General features: G+C 45.5%; 1 protein-coding gene across 1 annotated transcript in view; it reads left to right on the plus strand.

The window, feature by feature from the left end:
• LOC110984637 (betaine--homocysteine S-methyltransferase 1-like) overlaps window positions 1-13,093 on the plus strand; it is a 17,719-nt gene continuing 4,626 nt past the window's right edge. Inside the window, exons 1-7 of the mRNA XM_087146487.1 lie at window positions 1-89; window positions 9,522-9,568; window positions 10,512-10,702; window positions 10,905-11,099; window positions 11,803-11,914; window positions 12,368-12,561; window positions 12,711-12,792. Coding sequence (XP_087002613.1) covers window positions 9,544-9,568; window positions 10,512-10,702; window positions 10,905-11,099; window positions 11,803-11,914; window positions 12,368-12,561; window positions 12,711-12,792 — 799 coding nt within the window. The 5' untranslated portion in view covers window positions 1-89; window positions 9,522-9,543. The remainder of the gene's footprint in view (window positions 90-9,521; window positions 9,569-10,511; window positions 10,703-10,904; window positions 11,100-11,802; window positions 11,915-12,367; window positions 12,562-12,710; window positions 12,793-13,093) is intronic.

Consider the following 13,093-nt stretch of genomic DNA (forward strand, 5'->3'; position numbering starts at 1 on the left):
TTTGCACTTTGAGTCTGATCGACAGCTTGCATCAGCAAGTGGTGTCTAAAGACCTGACTGTAAAGTAAAATCGTACGTCGTTTATCGAGGTAAGCTATTTGAAGTTTATCCATGTGAAATTCGTAGAACTTAGGGTTCTTTGTAACGCTTGCCTGGTGTTCCATGCGAAGTTGTGTTGACTTTGTGTTCTCAGGCTGGTTTTCAACTCAAATCTGTTAAATATTCCAGCCTGAATGGCGGGGTACATTGAGATATACATGTACAGGTGTCCACATAACAAAGTACACAGAGATAAAAATTACTGTAATGGAAAATCTATGATGAGATAGAGAAACATGTCACTATAGAAAGGGCAGAGTGTTGTCTCTTTGCAATGGTGTACAACTTGTGATGTTATTGACAGTGTAATTGTGCTTCCTGGATGCAGCAAAAGTATTGCATGTGTTGCAGGCAAAGATTTCCCCCACTTAGTTTATGCATTAGCCTTAGCTATAAGTAGTGTTCCCTGATATAAACACTGCCCAGGTACATATGGGTTGGCAGCTGAGCCCCAGGGCATTGCAGAGCCATCGGTTGAAACAAAGAGGGTCTTATTAGTTTTCCCACAGCCTTTGTGAGAAATTCCTCATTCAGGAGACAGGCATGGATCGGTGCAGACTGCACTGACTTTCTCTCTCCACACTTATATACTAGCCCAGAAAGTTTGTCTGCCCCGCGATATTGGATGTTAGTCAGATTGCGCACCGAGTAATCCTCTTTTGGTCATTTTTCTACACCCTTTGGAATCGAAATAAAAATTTAGTTCGCGATTTGTCTTTGAACCCGGTTCGTTTGCTTCTTTTTCTGTTGACTCTCACTTGTGCCAAAATTCCAGGTTACATTTTTTTTAGTTATTATTGGTGGAGAATCCGGGTAAAGACTTTCGTTTTTCTTTGAAGAAACGCAGCCAACTATTTTTTTTCGATTGTCCCAGCTCCTTCTCTTTTCACATTCGGAAAGAACCACTAATTTCTTTTTTGTGTGCGATCCCTTGTAGTTTTCGTAGCGTCAATCGGTCAATAGGAATTTTTTTTCCAAACAAACCCAACACAGTGCGAGAAGTTGGAAAGCTTAGTTGTGTAGGATGGCTACTCCAAGCGGACCACTTGGACACCCCAATGTGGGGCATCTCACTTCGCTGCGCAACAATTGCCGCAGCCAGCACCACTTTTGACACCCCAGAAGCTCCACTTTGGGATGGAACCGCAACCACTGCTGACAGGTTGCAGCCCTGAGAGTCAACCAGTGGTGACCCCCGTTGTGACGAGCGCCAGTAACCCCCAGTATACATTGCTTCCCATTGTTCAGCCAGCTGCAAGTACCCCTCTACAGTTGGCAGGCTTCGATCCCATCCCCGGGCCTCGAGTGTGCACCCCATTCACATACACCAGTCATCAGCTGAAGAATGTCGCCACCTTCTCCGGAAGCCGGTCCGAAAAACATGCTCTTAAAGTTGAGGACTGGGTACGCGACATGAAGTACCTCCTGGAAGTGAAAGGGCCCCAGCCGGAGCAAGTGGGCTTCCATGAGCTAGTGCGGCACACTAGTGGATGAGCCTGAGACGTCATCTTGAACCTGGAGCGCCATTCCCCAACACCCCCTACTGTTGCGGCTGCATTTACCGAGCTTCTGGAAGAATTTGGAGAAGACCATCTTGCATCCTCCCCAATCGCAAGCTTCTACGCAAGGACCCAGAAACCCGAGGAGAGTGGGTGCGATTTCGCCATCGCCTTGGAAGCTCTGCTGCGGAGGGTGGAAGAGATGAAGCAACGCCAGGGTCGACCTGACTCCCTAGGGGAGGACAGGGATCTGATGTTGACCACCCAGTTCATGGCTGGCCTGACGGATGAATTGATCAAGCAGCGGTTGGCCCCAATGCAGCCGAGACGGATGACCTTTAAGGCTCTTCGTCGTGAGCTGTATGTGATTGCCGAAGAGAGACGACTTGCAAAAGAGGCCCAGCAGAGGAAATACCGTCTCCTTCAACAAACGTCCCCAAGTAGTAACCCTGTCCAGTCAAATGCAGTCAACCCTAAGGCTGCCGAGTCCGGAGGGAAAACCCTGTCAGCACCGATGCCCCCCAGCCAAGTAGCAGATTTGACCGTTCTCATCCAGAAGCAGACCGACACCCTGCAGCGTGTGTTGGACGGCCAGCGTATCCTGGGAGAGAGGGTTGAGAAGTTGGAGGCGCGAAATCCGTTCGGGCCCCCGGTTTGGCCAAGGCAGCCCCTACCTGCAAGGAGCCCACCTGTTGATGTAGCCCGCAGAGAAGGATTATGTTTCCGATGTGAGCACCCGATCATCTGGCACGTCAGTGTCCAAACCGCCAAGCACCGTTAAACTAGAAAGACCTGCTGATGCAGGGCATTCAGCAGGTAACCGTCTTAACAAATGCCCAAATTTATGTATTCATGTCAACCTTGAAACTACTACCAAGAACCAGGAACCAGCAGCAGGGAACGAGTTGATTGGGCCAATGATGACCACTAAGGTGACTGTATCCGGGCAGGAGTGTGAAGTGTTGTTAGACACTGGCTCACAGGTGACAACCATTACGGAGGAATTCATAGCCAGTCATCCCCTTCTAAAGCACCAACCCTTGAAAAGGTCCAAAGTCATCATTGAAGGCGCAGGAGGTCAGCCCGTTCCCTACCGTGGATTCATCCTGATGGATGTTGTGGTTCTTGGCGAGGTTATCCATAATGTCCCCACACACCAATGTAATCAGAGCAGGCCGGGATGCACTTCACAGAAAGTGTGGCCAGAGGCTTATGAGGAGTATCCAGCGGAAGTCTGACGTTTGGCACGCAGCATTCCAGTGTGTTTGTAACGAAGACGGCACAGATCTGGCTCGTAAGGATGGCACAATCGGGCAGCTGAAGTATATCAGACGTAAACCATTCATTGTGAAGGCAGGTAGGGAGGCAGATGTTCCTGTGGTATCCCCAAGGCACACAAAAGGACGGACCTTCGCTGCAGTAATAGAGGCTGAAGGTGATGTGTCCTATGCAGGGAACCTTGCGGTGGCCAATGCCTTTGCAGAGATTCAGAATGGCCACAGTCATGTCCATGTCCATAACTTATCATCAGCAGATGTCGTCATTAAATGTGGAGATCGGTTAGCCACTATTGCCCTGGCCGAGGAGGTGTCTTCGGATTAGGGAAGACACGTGGGGCCTGACAGCAAACCCCAGGCTTCTGATGTTGCCACCTGTAACGAGTCATCATCGGTGGAAGGTGTGACAGAAGTGGTTCCACCTGTTGATATTGATTATGGCAAGTTGAATGAGAATGACAGAGGACGGGTCTTTAAGCTACTAGAGGAAAACCAAGATGTATTCTCTAAAGATCCACAAGATTTGGGCTTTACAGATACTGTGCAGCACGAAATCCCACTCGTAGACAACGCACCATTCAGACTGCCATAGAGAAAGATACCAGCCAAGCAGTTCCAGGAAGTGAGAGAGCACCTTGCAGGTTTACAGAAGTCGGGTGTAATTCGACCGAGCACAAGTCCGTATGCGTCGCCCATTGTCCTAGTTCGCAAGAAGGATGGCACGATGAGGATGTGCGTCGATTACAGGCGGCTAAACTCCAAGATGGTCCGTGATGCCTACCAACTGCCCAGAATATAAGAGTCCTTGGATGCCCTTGGAGGTGCTAAGTACTTCTCATGCCTCGAACTTACGTCAGGATACCTGCAGGTCAAAGTTGCAGAACAAGACCGACCGAAGACAGCCTTCACCACACCCATGGGGCTATTTGAATACACGAGAATGCCATTCGGCCTCATGAATGCACCAGCCACCTTTCAGCGACTCATGACAAGAGTCCTAGGCGACCTCAACTTCTCAAGTGTCTTATTATATCTCGACGATATTGTGGTCTTCAGCTCGACAGTGGACGAGCACATCGAACGGCTGCAGTGTGTATTTTCTCGTCTCCGGGAACACGGGCTGAAACTGAAGCCAGCCAAATGTCACCTCCTCAAAGAGAGTGTTCAGTACCTCGGTCACATCGTGTCAGCTGAAGGCATAGCGACAGACCCCGAGAAGACATCCGCAGTCAAGGAGTGGTCTGTTCCCAAATGCAAGAAAGATGTACGCAGTTTCCTCGGATTCACGGGGTATTATCGTCGTTTCATCCACAACTATTCGAAGATTGCCTCACTGCTGTTTGCTCTTATTGGTGGCAAACGAGGAGTGAAGGACCCTCCGTTCTCGTGGAGTGATGAGTGCCAAGTAGCCTTCGATCATCTGAAAAAGCGCTTAACAACAACGCCTATCCTTGGGTATGCAGATTACAGCCTCCCTTTCACAGTGATGACAGATGCTTCTAGTGAGGGCCTTGGTGCAGTGTTATCCCAACTGCAAGATGGCAAGGAACGAGTAATTGCGTATGCAAGCCGGACACTCTCTGCCCCAGAAGCGAAGTACCCCGCTCATAAACTTGAGTTCAAAGCTCTCCACTGGGCCATCACAGACAAATTCAAGGATTACCTCTATGGCAGCAAGGTCACCGTTATGACAGACAATAACCCGTTGACATATGTCCTTAAGAATGCCAAGCTTGACGCCCACGGTCATCGATGGATCAGTGACCTCTCCCAGTATGAGATGGAGATCCTGTACAGGCCTGGGAAACAGAATGCAAATGCCGATGCCTTGTCGAGAATACAGAGGGATGAGGTAGCACGTATTTTGGACGAGCCGGAGCGACGGGGAAATGGAAAACCAAAAGGGTTGCAGGAAGAGCCGGTACCTACCAATACAACTGGAAACGCCCATGTGGAGCCCCCAATCCTACAGGTGCAGATTCAGCAAATGAGTAGTTCAGCCGAGACTGGGGTAACTGAAGTCCAAAGTGCGAGCCAGCAGCCCATCAACACGGAGCAAGGGAGTGACCAAGATACCGCTGGAACCAAGTGTGGATATGGTCTTGATCTGGCAGAAGCACAAAAAGCGGATCCAGCCATCAGTCGGGTCATAGAGCTGAAGCTGAAACGAGTCAAACCTAGTAGAAGGCAGCTGACCAAAGAGCCAAAGGTGGTCCAGAGGATGCTGAGGTCCTGGAACAGCCTTACGGTGCAGGATGGTATGCTCGTCTACCACAAGGCAGACGACAGCGGAGAGGGTCCCCTACCAGTCCTGCCTGAGGCACTACGACCCCAGACGCTATGCTACCTACACGATGAAATGGGGCACCTTGGGTTTGAGAGGACCACCGAGCTGATCCGAAGCCGCTACTTTTGGCCTGGTATGTACTCCTATGTGAAGAGGTACATCAAGAGATGTAAGAGGTGCACTCTACGGAAGCTTCCCAATACAAGAAGACAAGCAGAGCTCGTTAATATTCACACTACCCGACCCCTGGAGTTGATCTGTATCGATTTTCTTTCTTTGGGGCAATCCAAGGGAGGCTTTGAGCATATCCTGGTCGTCACAGACCACTTCACCCGATATGCTCAGGCCTACCCTACACGAAACCAGAAGGCCAGCACCGTTGCCAAACTCTTATGGCAAAAGTTCATCATTCATTATGGCATCCCCGAGCGCATACATTCTGACCAGGGCAAGAGCTTTGAGGCCAAAGTCGTTCAGGAGTTGTGCGAGCTCCTTAAGATCAAGAAGACAAGGACCTCCCCTTATCATCCGCAGGGGAACGGCATGACTGAAAGATTTAATCGTACGCTTCTTTCCATGCTGGGCACCCTGGAGCCCACCAGGAAGGTAGATTGGGCCATGTACGTTGAGTCCATGACTCACGCCTACAACTCAACAGTCCACGACTCGACAGGATACTCCCCGTTTCACCTCATGTTTATGAGGGATCCTAGGCTGCCAGCCGATCTCTTCATTGAACCGATGGTAAAAGCCCCGGAAGACAGGGATCATCATGGATATGTTCAGCGACTAAGACAACACCTTTAGGATGCTTATCGTCAGGCAGACACCGCAGCAGCTGGGGCACGCATCAAACAGAAAGCCGCCTACGACAAGAAAGCTCAAGAACGACCTTTGCAACCAGGCAGCAGAGTCCTTGCCGCAAGCAAGACACCTCGTGGGAACGGGAAGCTGAGGGACAACTGGGAAGACACCCCGTATGTGGTCGTACGGAAGCTCCCTGGGTTTCCAGGATATACAGTGCGTCAGATGGGCTCTAGGAGGATACGTACTCTTCATCGCAATATGCTTACGGAGTGCCCATTCGAGGTGCCAAGCGAAGAGCACGAGTCAGTCCAGTCTGAAGAAGCAGCAGAAGTGCTCCCCCCAAACCAGAGGATCACTTGAGAGATCGTGATTCTGGTACCATGGCGTTGGTTGAAGATGGGCCCTTGCAATCTGCAGGTGAAGGCAGAGCAACCCCCATAGCTACGTCTCACACAGCAAGTGAATACGAGTCCAGCGATGAGTCTGACAGCTCAAGTACAGATGATGAACTACGAGCACCCACATACAATCTTAGAAGGAACATTAAAGCCCCTAACAGATTAGGCGATTGGTTCTGAATGCAGTTATTATTGTTTAACATTGTTGAGGACAACAATGGGTTTAACCAGTGGTGGATGTTGCAGGCAAAGATTTCCCCCACTTAGTTTGTGCATTAGCCTTAGCTATAAGTAGTGTTCCCTGATATAAACATTGCCCAGGTACATATGGGTTGGCAGCTGAGCCCCAGGGCATTGCAGAGCCATCGGTTGAAACAAAGAGGGTCTTATTAGTTTTCCCACAGCCTTTGTGAGAAATTCCTCATTCAGGAGACAGGCAATGGATCGGTGCAGACTGCACTGACTTTCTCTCTCCACACTTATATACTAGCCCAGAAAGTTTGTCTGCCCCGCGATATTGGATGTTAGTCAGATTGCGCACCGAGTAATCCTCTTTGGGTGCTGTGTTGGGTTTTGTTTTTTTGTTGTTGTTTTATTTAGTTTTTCGTTTTGGTTTTTTTTTTGGTGATTTCGATTTGTTTGCATATTCTGCATTTCTTTTTTGATCCTCCAGTTGATCCATTTTGGAAAAAGGAAACAAATAGTTTTAACGTTTTCGTTGATGAATTTCAATTAGCAATCTTCAGTTTGGCAAATCATCTAAAAGTTTTCCAGAATTATAATCCAAGTTTCTATCCTTTGTCGTGTCATTTTTCTACACCCTTTGGAATCGAAATAAAAATTTAGTTCGCGATTTGTCTTTTAACCCGGTTCGTTTGCTTCTTTTTCTGTTAACTCTCACTTGTGCCAAAATTCCAGGTTACACATGCTGTAGGAAACTTTCACTTTATCGGCAAACATGGTCCATAAGAGTTGAGCAGAGGGCTTTTGTTGTCCAGACGGACCTCGAAACAAAATGTTATATTGCTCGAAACTCAAGATGCCTTCAGGATTTCCTGACAGAGAACCGCCAACAAAACGGACAAACTGGAGAAATATAAAAACGTATGACACAACTTTAAAGCGTCACACAGGTCGATCTGGACGTCCATGAACTGGAAGGGCCCAGGAAAACATCAATTTGGTAAGAGAAGCAGTTGAAAGAAACCCGAGGATTAGCAGCAGGAAATGGTATATTGGTATACCACATTAAACGTTCAACAACGTGGCAAGAATGGAATCGCACCAATCACACCTTCATCCCTATCACATCCATGTTCAGCATTAACTCCTGCCTTTAGCAATGGTCTAGTTTGTTCACTCATCTGTGTCAATAACATCACAAGCTGTATACCATTTTCAAAGAGGACACTTTGCCCCTTCCAGTGACATATTTGTCTTTCCCACCATAGATTTGCCATCACAGTAATTTTTATCTCTATGTATATTTTATGTGGACACCTGTACATGTATAGCTCAAAGAACGGACTCCGCCATTCAGGCTTGAGTATTTAACAGATTTCAGTTCAAAACTCTTTCCTATCTATAAATTAATTTTGTCGCCACAGTAATTTTTTTCTCGGTATACTTTTTATGGGACATCCTGTGTAGGCGTTCAGTAGGAGTGTGCGTCACCCAGTTCTCCTTTCAAGGTAGCTTACTTGCGATACAGACGAAATTTAAAGGAACCAGGAAATCGAAATATTTTTATACAGTTTACTAAAAACCCTTAAAATTGCATCTTTGGGTTTCAATTAACCTTATTTTAATTCTTTGTTTTCGAACTTTAACTCGTATTTTGATGATTTTTTTGTTTTATGCTAATTCATATTTGCATAATGAGCAAAACTATGCTGTCATATCATCCAAGGCACTGAATCTGAATGTTGCACTGATTTGGGCACCGAAAATTTCTAGATTTTTTAACCACTGATATGGCAAATATTATTTTCTTTGGCAATTTATTACTGTGTAAGTATATGAGAATAATTCAGCAAATATCCTTTTCACGGAAATGTTCATAATTTGAACATGAAAACATGCAACCTGAACCATGTCTTCCTGGATTTACATCAGAGCAAAGAGCCGTCACTTGTACAGAAATGCTTGGTCAATTTTTAATGTTTGAAAAAGTACACTGTTCAGTTCACGAAACTCAACAAAGATGTCATACAGTCTTGATACATGGAAGAAGAGTACAGAGATACACAAAAGGTGATTCTAAAAAAATTCATTTCCTGGTTCCTTTAACTTCGTACGTTTGTTAGTGACAAGTAGAGCAGACACCATGTAAATTGAAATCGAAAGAATCCCTCCCCCGCAGAGGTCTGTCCCAGCTCCTTGGGCCGCAATTTAAGGCAAAACATGAACAAGATTCCCGCCAGCCCCACAAGTTTTTCATCATTTACACCAATGATTACGTGGCTGCTGACCATCGTCTAAATTGTTTCTAGTCCCAACAATGGTGTAACTAGGGCTAAATCTCCGAGGACGGTTTTCAAGGAGGCACCATAAGAAAGTAATCTGCAGCTGCACTTCAACGGAGATTATTCATAGATTTCAAATGGGGTGCACCTGTGGGCACGTGCCTTCCCCTCCCTTCCCCTGTAGTTACGCCACTGAGTCCCAAGTTTGGACACTCAAGTAATTTTCGGGAATACTAAGGTTAAATTTCCAATTTTGGTGTATTAGACATTTCTGTTTTATTCACATCAAAACAAACTCACCTCGTTGCGAGTGACAGTACCTCTACCTAATTTATGTTGCAAATGAAATCCCCCTACTGTCTGTCCTCCCTCAGTGGGGATATTACTTTAGAAACTTAACCCAATCCTCAACATAATTACTCAGATATAACGGCATTAACAAGCGTCTTGTAAGACAAATTGGTCTTATGAGACATATAAAGAAAAAAACGTGAAAACAGTCGTGACTGTTTAATGAAATATACCCAATTGTGAAAAGTCGTGATATCAAATCCAAGAAAAGCAGCCTCATTATTCTTGATGGTGATCAGTTTAGCTCGATTTGCCACTGAACAACTCAGCAAGGAAATGTACTTCCATTTTTCCTTCTAATTCCAGTCCTTTCTTTGTAATGGCATGTCTTTATCTAGAGGACCACCTTTAAGTTGCAACATGGAATCGAAGAAAAAGTGTAAAGGTAAGCTTAGCCCCGTCAAGTAAACGTCATTCTTCTGCTGCTTGGAATTAAAAAATCGAGCAAATCTAATTGAAAAACAATTTTAAGAAGCACGATATTTCACGTAGTATTTTAATTCAGGTCACCACCCTGCCGCACGTACGACCGTCTCTGCCGTACTGCACGACAGTTGAACGGTGGGTGCCAAGTGTCGGCTATCATCATGTGGAATCAAATCCTTCGTCAGTCCTTCATCGGTACTGGCGTGTATATCCACTGAGTTCGACACGGCATTAAGTACGACGTTTGACATAATTCTAGATCTGAACATTGGCTACATCTGTAGACAATGTCAGAAGGGTTACGAAATGCAAGGGTGGATTCAGAATCAAAATTTCGGGGTTTAAATTCGTGGGGAACTTCGGGGGGGTTTAAAAATCTGGACTTTCTTTCATTAGCCTTTTCCTTTTTTCTTGAGCCCTTTTCAAGGGGATAAGACTAAATTTGGAGGATTTTTAACACTTTGGGGAGGGAAGGAAGAGAATTTGTCCGATAAGTCGCCTTGTTTCTGCTTATTTTTCACACAGTTTTTTGAAATGTTCGAAATTATTTTGCTTCCCCAAAACAGCCAGTGCCAAAAATGTACGTTTTCCCCATTGGCATGATGAAACCAAACGTTGGATTTAACTGATATACAGTACATGTAATTACACGGAATTACGTTCAATGTTTCCCTAAAGCCTCGTTAGCCCTTTAGCTACGATAACGAATAAAATGATTGCATATGGGCCTAGTATACCGGTAATTGATCTTGCATGTGCCGTAACATGCAAGTTGAATGCCCATAAAGAGAAGAAAGTTTCCAAATCAACTGGACAAAACAGAGTAACCAAGAATCAGAGTAATCGACACTTAAAGATATTCGTCTGTTGAGTCATTGAAAGCAGCCCCAAAACTCTAATAGGTCTAATGGAGCGTCTTCGTGATGGCGAGACGGTCATTTGCGCGGAGGGATATCTGTTCCTGTTTGAGCAACGCGGTTACTTGACTGCCGGGTCGTATGTTCCCGAAGTCGTTCTGGAACATCCAGAGTTAGTCCGACAACAGTACGAGGAATTTGTCCACGCCGGAAGTGACGTTGTACTGGCATTCACTGTAAGTACTTGCATTTAATGAAATTATGGTATCAATATACCCCCCTCCAAAAAAGACAAAAAAGTAGCATCACGACGAGGACACCTAAATAGTCTTTTCGTGTTCATGTTTTAGTCCTTTCTCCAGGTGTCTTCAGGCAAAATGTCGAGAATATTGTGATGCAGTGTACTGATGTTTGTTCACAATCTCTTTATCACTTTAGTATTTTGCACACCGTGAAAAGATGGCGCTGATTGATCGAGAGGATGATTTGGAGCAAATCAACAAGCGTGCACTTCGCATGGCACGTGAAGTGGCAGACGCAACTGGTACCCTGATGGCTGGTAATATCAGCAACACCAACATCTTTGTGGACACCGTTCCCAATCATCGAGAGAAAATCTGGCAGATCTTTAAAGTATGTATAAGTTGTTTTCAAGAATTTCCTTTCAGTAATCAACAATCAAAAATCGAAATGATCCCCTTACAGATACCAGTAACTGAGACCTTTTTGTTATCCTTACTTATGTACTTTCCTGTAGACCCCCATCAAGCCTCAGCCATCTTGCTTTATTACCATTCAAAGCAATGTAACCCAACTGAGGCTTGAAGGGAAAAATAGTGTGTTCCCTTTTACCAATATGTGAAGTTGTATTACTATTGCCAAAGAGTCTACAGGGAATAAGTCAAACGTGGTAGCGTTACTGATACGGTCTACGGTCGTCAGTGGACCTTGGGCTCCCACCTGCTCCATAGGAAAGTGTACGAGTGAACAACGTCATGGCTTCTGTCGTGTCCATTTGAGGGTATAGTGGGTTTATTCTCGTCAGAAAAAGTCTCTCTCAAATCAGTGGTAAAAATGAGAGTTGCAACTTGAAACTCCTATTTAAGGCTCAAGACGTCATAACGGGCTCGACATGAAACAAAAAGTTGCATCGGAAATAATTAGTTATTGAATATTTGAAATAGTTGCCCAGCGTTTCTTATCTTAGACTGGTATCGTAGTCAGTTTCGTAAGTATGCCCATATGTAAAGTAGCGATAGAAGAAAAGAAAGGCTTGAACATTTTGTACACAATCTGTAATTTTTTGGTTAAAACAAAACTGGTTGGTCACACACAGGAGCAGATAGAGTGGGCTGTGGATGCTGGGGCTGATTTCATAGTAGGAGAAACTTATGACAAGTTTGGCGAAGCGCTTCTGGCTGTGCAGGCCTGCAAGGAATTTGCAAAAGGTATGTTTTATACGGTTTTTCCGTGTGTTGTTGTCCATGGCTTGATGTCATTTTTTTGTTTTCTGCTATTCGTTGGCGCTGTTGAAAGTGGAAGAGGGGATCGGCAAGAAGTGGGGGATATTACTTTATCCGACAAAGCAACAACGATTTAAATTTACTTGAACAAAACAATGAAACACTACAGATAAAAATGTTACTAAAGGTGGTTTTTGTCAGAAACCGTTCTTCGAAAAAATACAGAACGGGATAAAGCAGCCCCATAGCTCGACTGCACGGGGGTTCCAGAAGCTCACCACGTGACCTTAACGAACAGGCTCTATAATTTTTTGAAAATGGATTCTACTCTCTCTGATGTAAAATGAAGCTTATGTCACGCAACATGTGCAACTAATATTCATATACTCTTAACGCTTAATTTAGTCATCCTACATGTGTGTGTATAAATGTACGCAGATATTCCATGCGTGGTGACCCTTGCTGCCCAACAGGGTCAGGTGGACGGGAAGCCAGCTACTGTGGACGGCGTGGAGTACAGTGAGGCATTCAACCGACTAGCGGACGCTGGGGCTGACGTGGTGGGGCTGAACTGCGCACGGGGACCAGCCACCATGCTGCCCATTCTGGAGGAAGCTGTCGACGTTTGCAAGGTGAAGCCTCATATTGAGTTCTATTCTTTTATATATACGAAAGCAGTTGCAGTTTTTGTACACAGATTCCTATGTTCATCGTAAGGTTGGAAGCTTCTACAGACCTTCACAATGTGCACTTTGTTTTGTCGCTGTATGTTATCCCCCAGGCACCTCTTGCTGCTGTGCCTGTGATGTACCGCACAACGAAAGAGGAGCCAAACTTCATCTCATCCAGGGATCCACTGACGGGTAAAATGCGTTCTCTAAATAATGGAATTAAGACACAGCAATATGCAGCACACTTCTCAGTGCAGAGGTCGTACTTTTATACATATATTTCACCGCTGTGCGGCAGATTTGGCCGCCAAAACTCAGCTGCCACATGCCCGATCGTTTTGACACTAAGCATGAACGTACGGTATTTCGTTTGCAGTACACATATAGAGTTTCAATCCAGTGTTACATAGGGTTTTTGATGTTATGGTCATTTTGAGATTCACAAGCTCAAACGTGTCCGTCCGCATGCCTGGAACACGCTTCTGGAAAAGTG

The sequence above is a fragment of the Acanthaster planci genome, linkage group LG15 (genome assembly GCF_054643075.1).
Source record: "Acanthaster planci isolate LZ-2023a linkage group LG15, COTS_SCS, whole genome shotgun sequence".
Taxonomy (NCBI): Eukaryota; Metazoa; Echinodermata; class Asteroidea; order Valvatida; family Acanthasteridae; genus Acanthaster; species Acanthaster planci.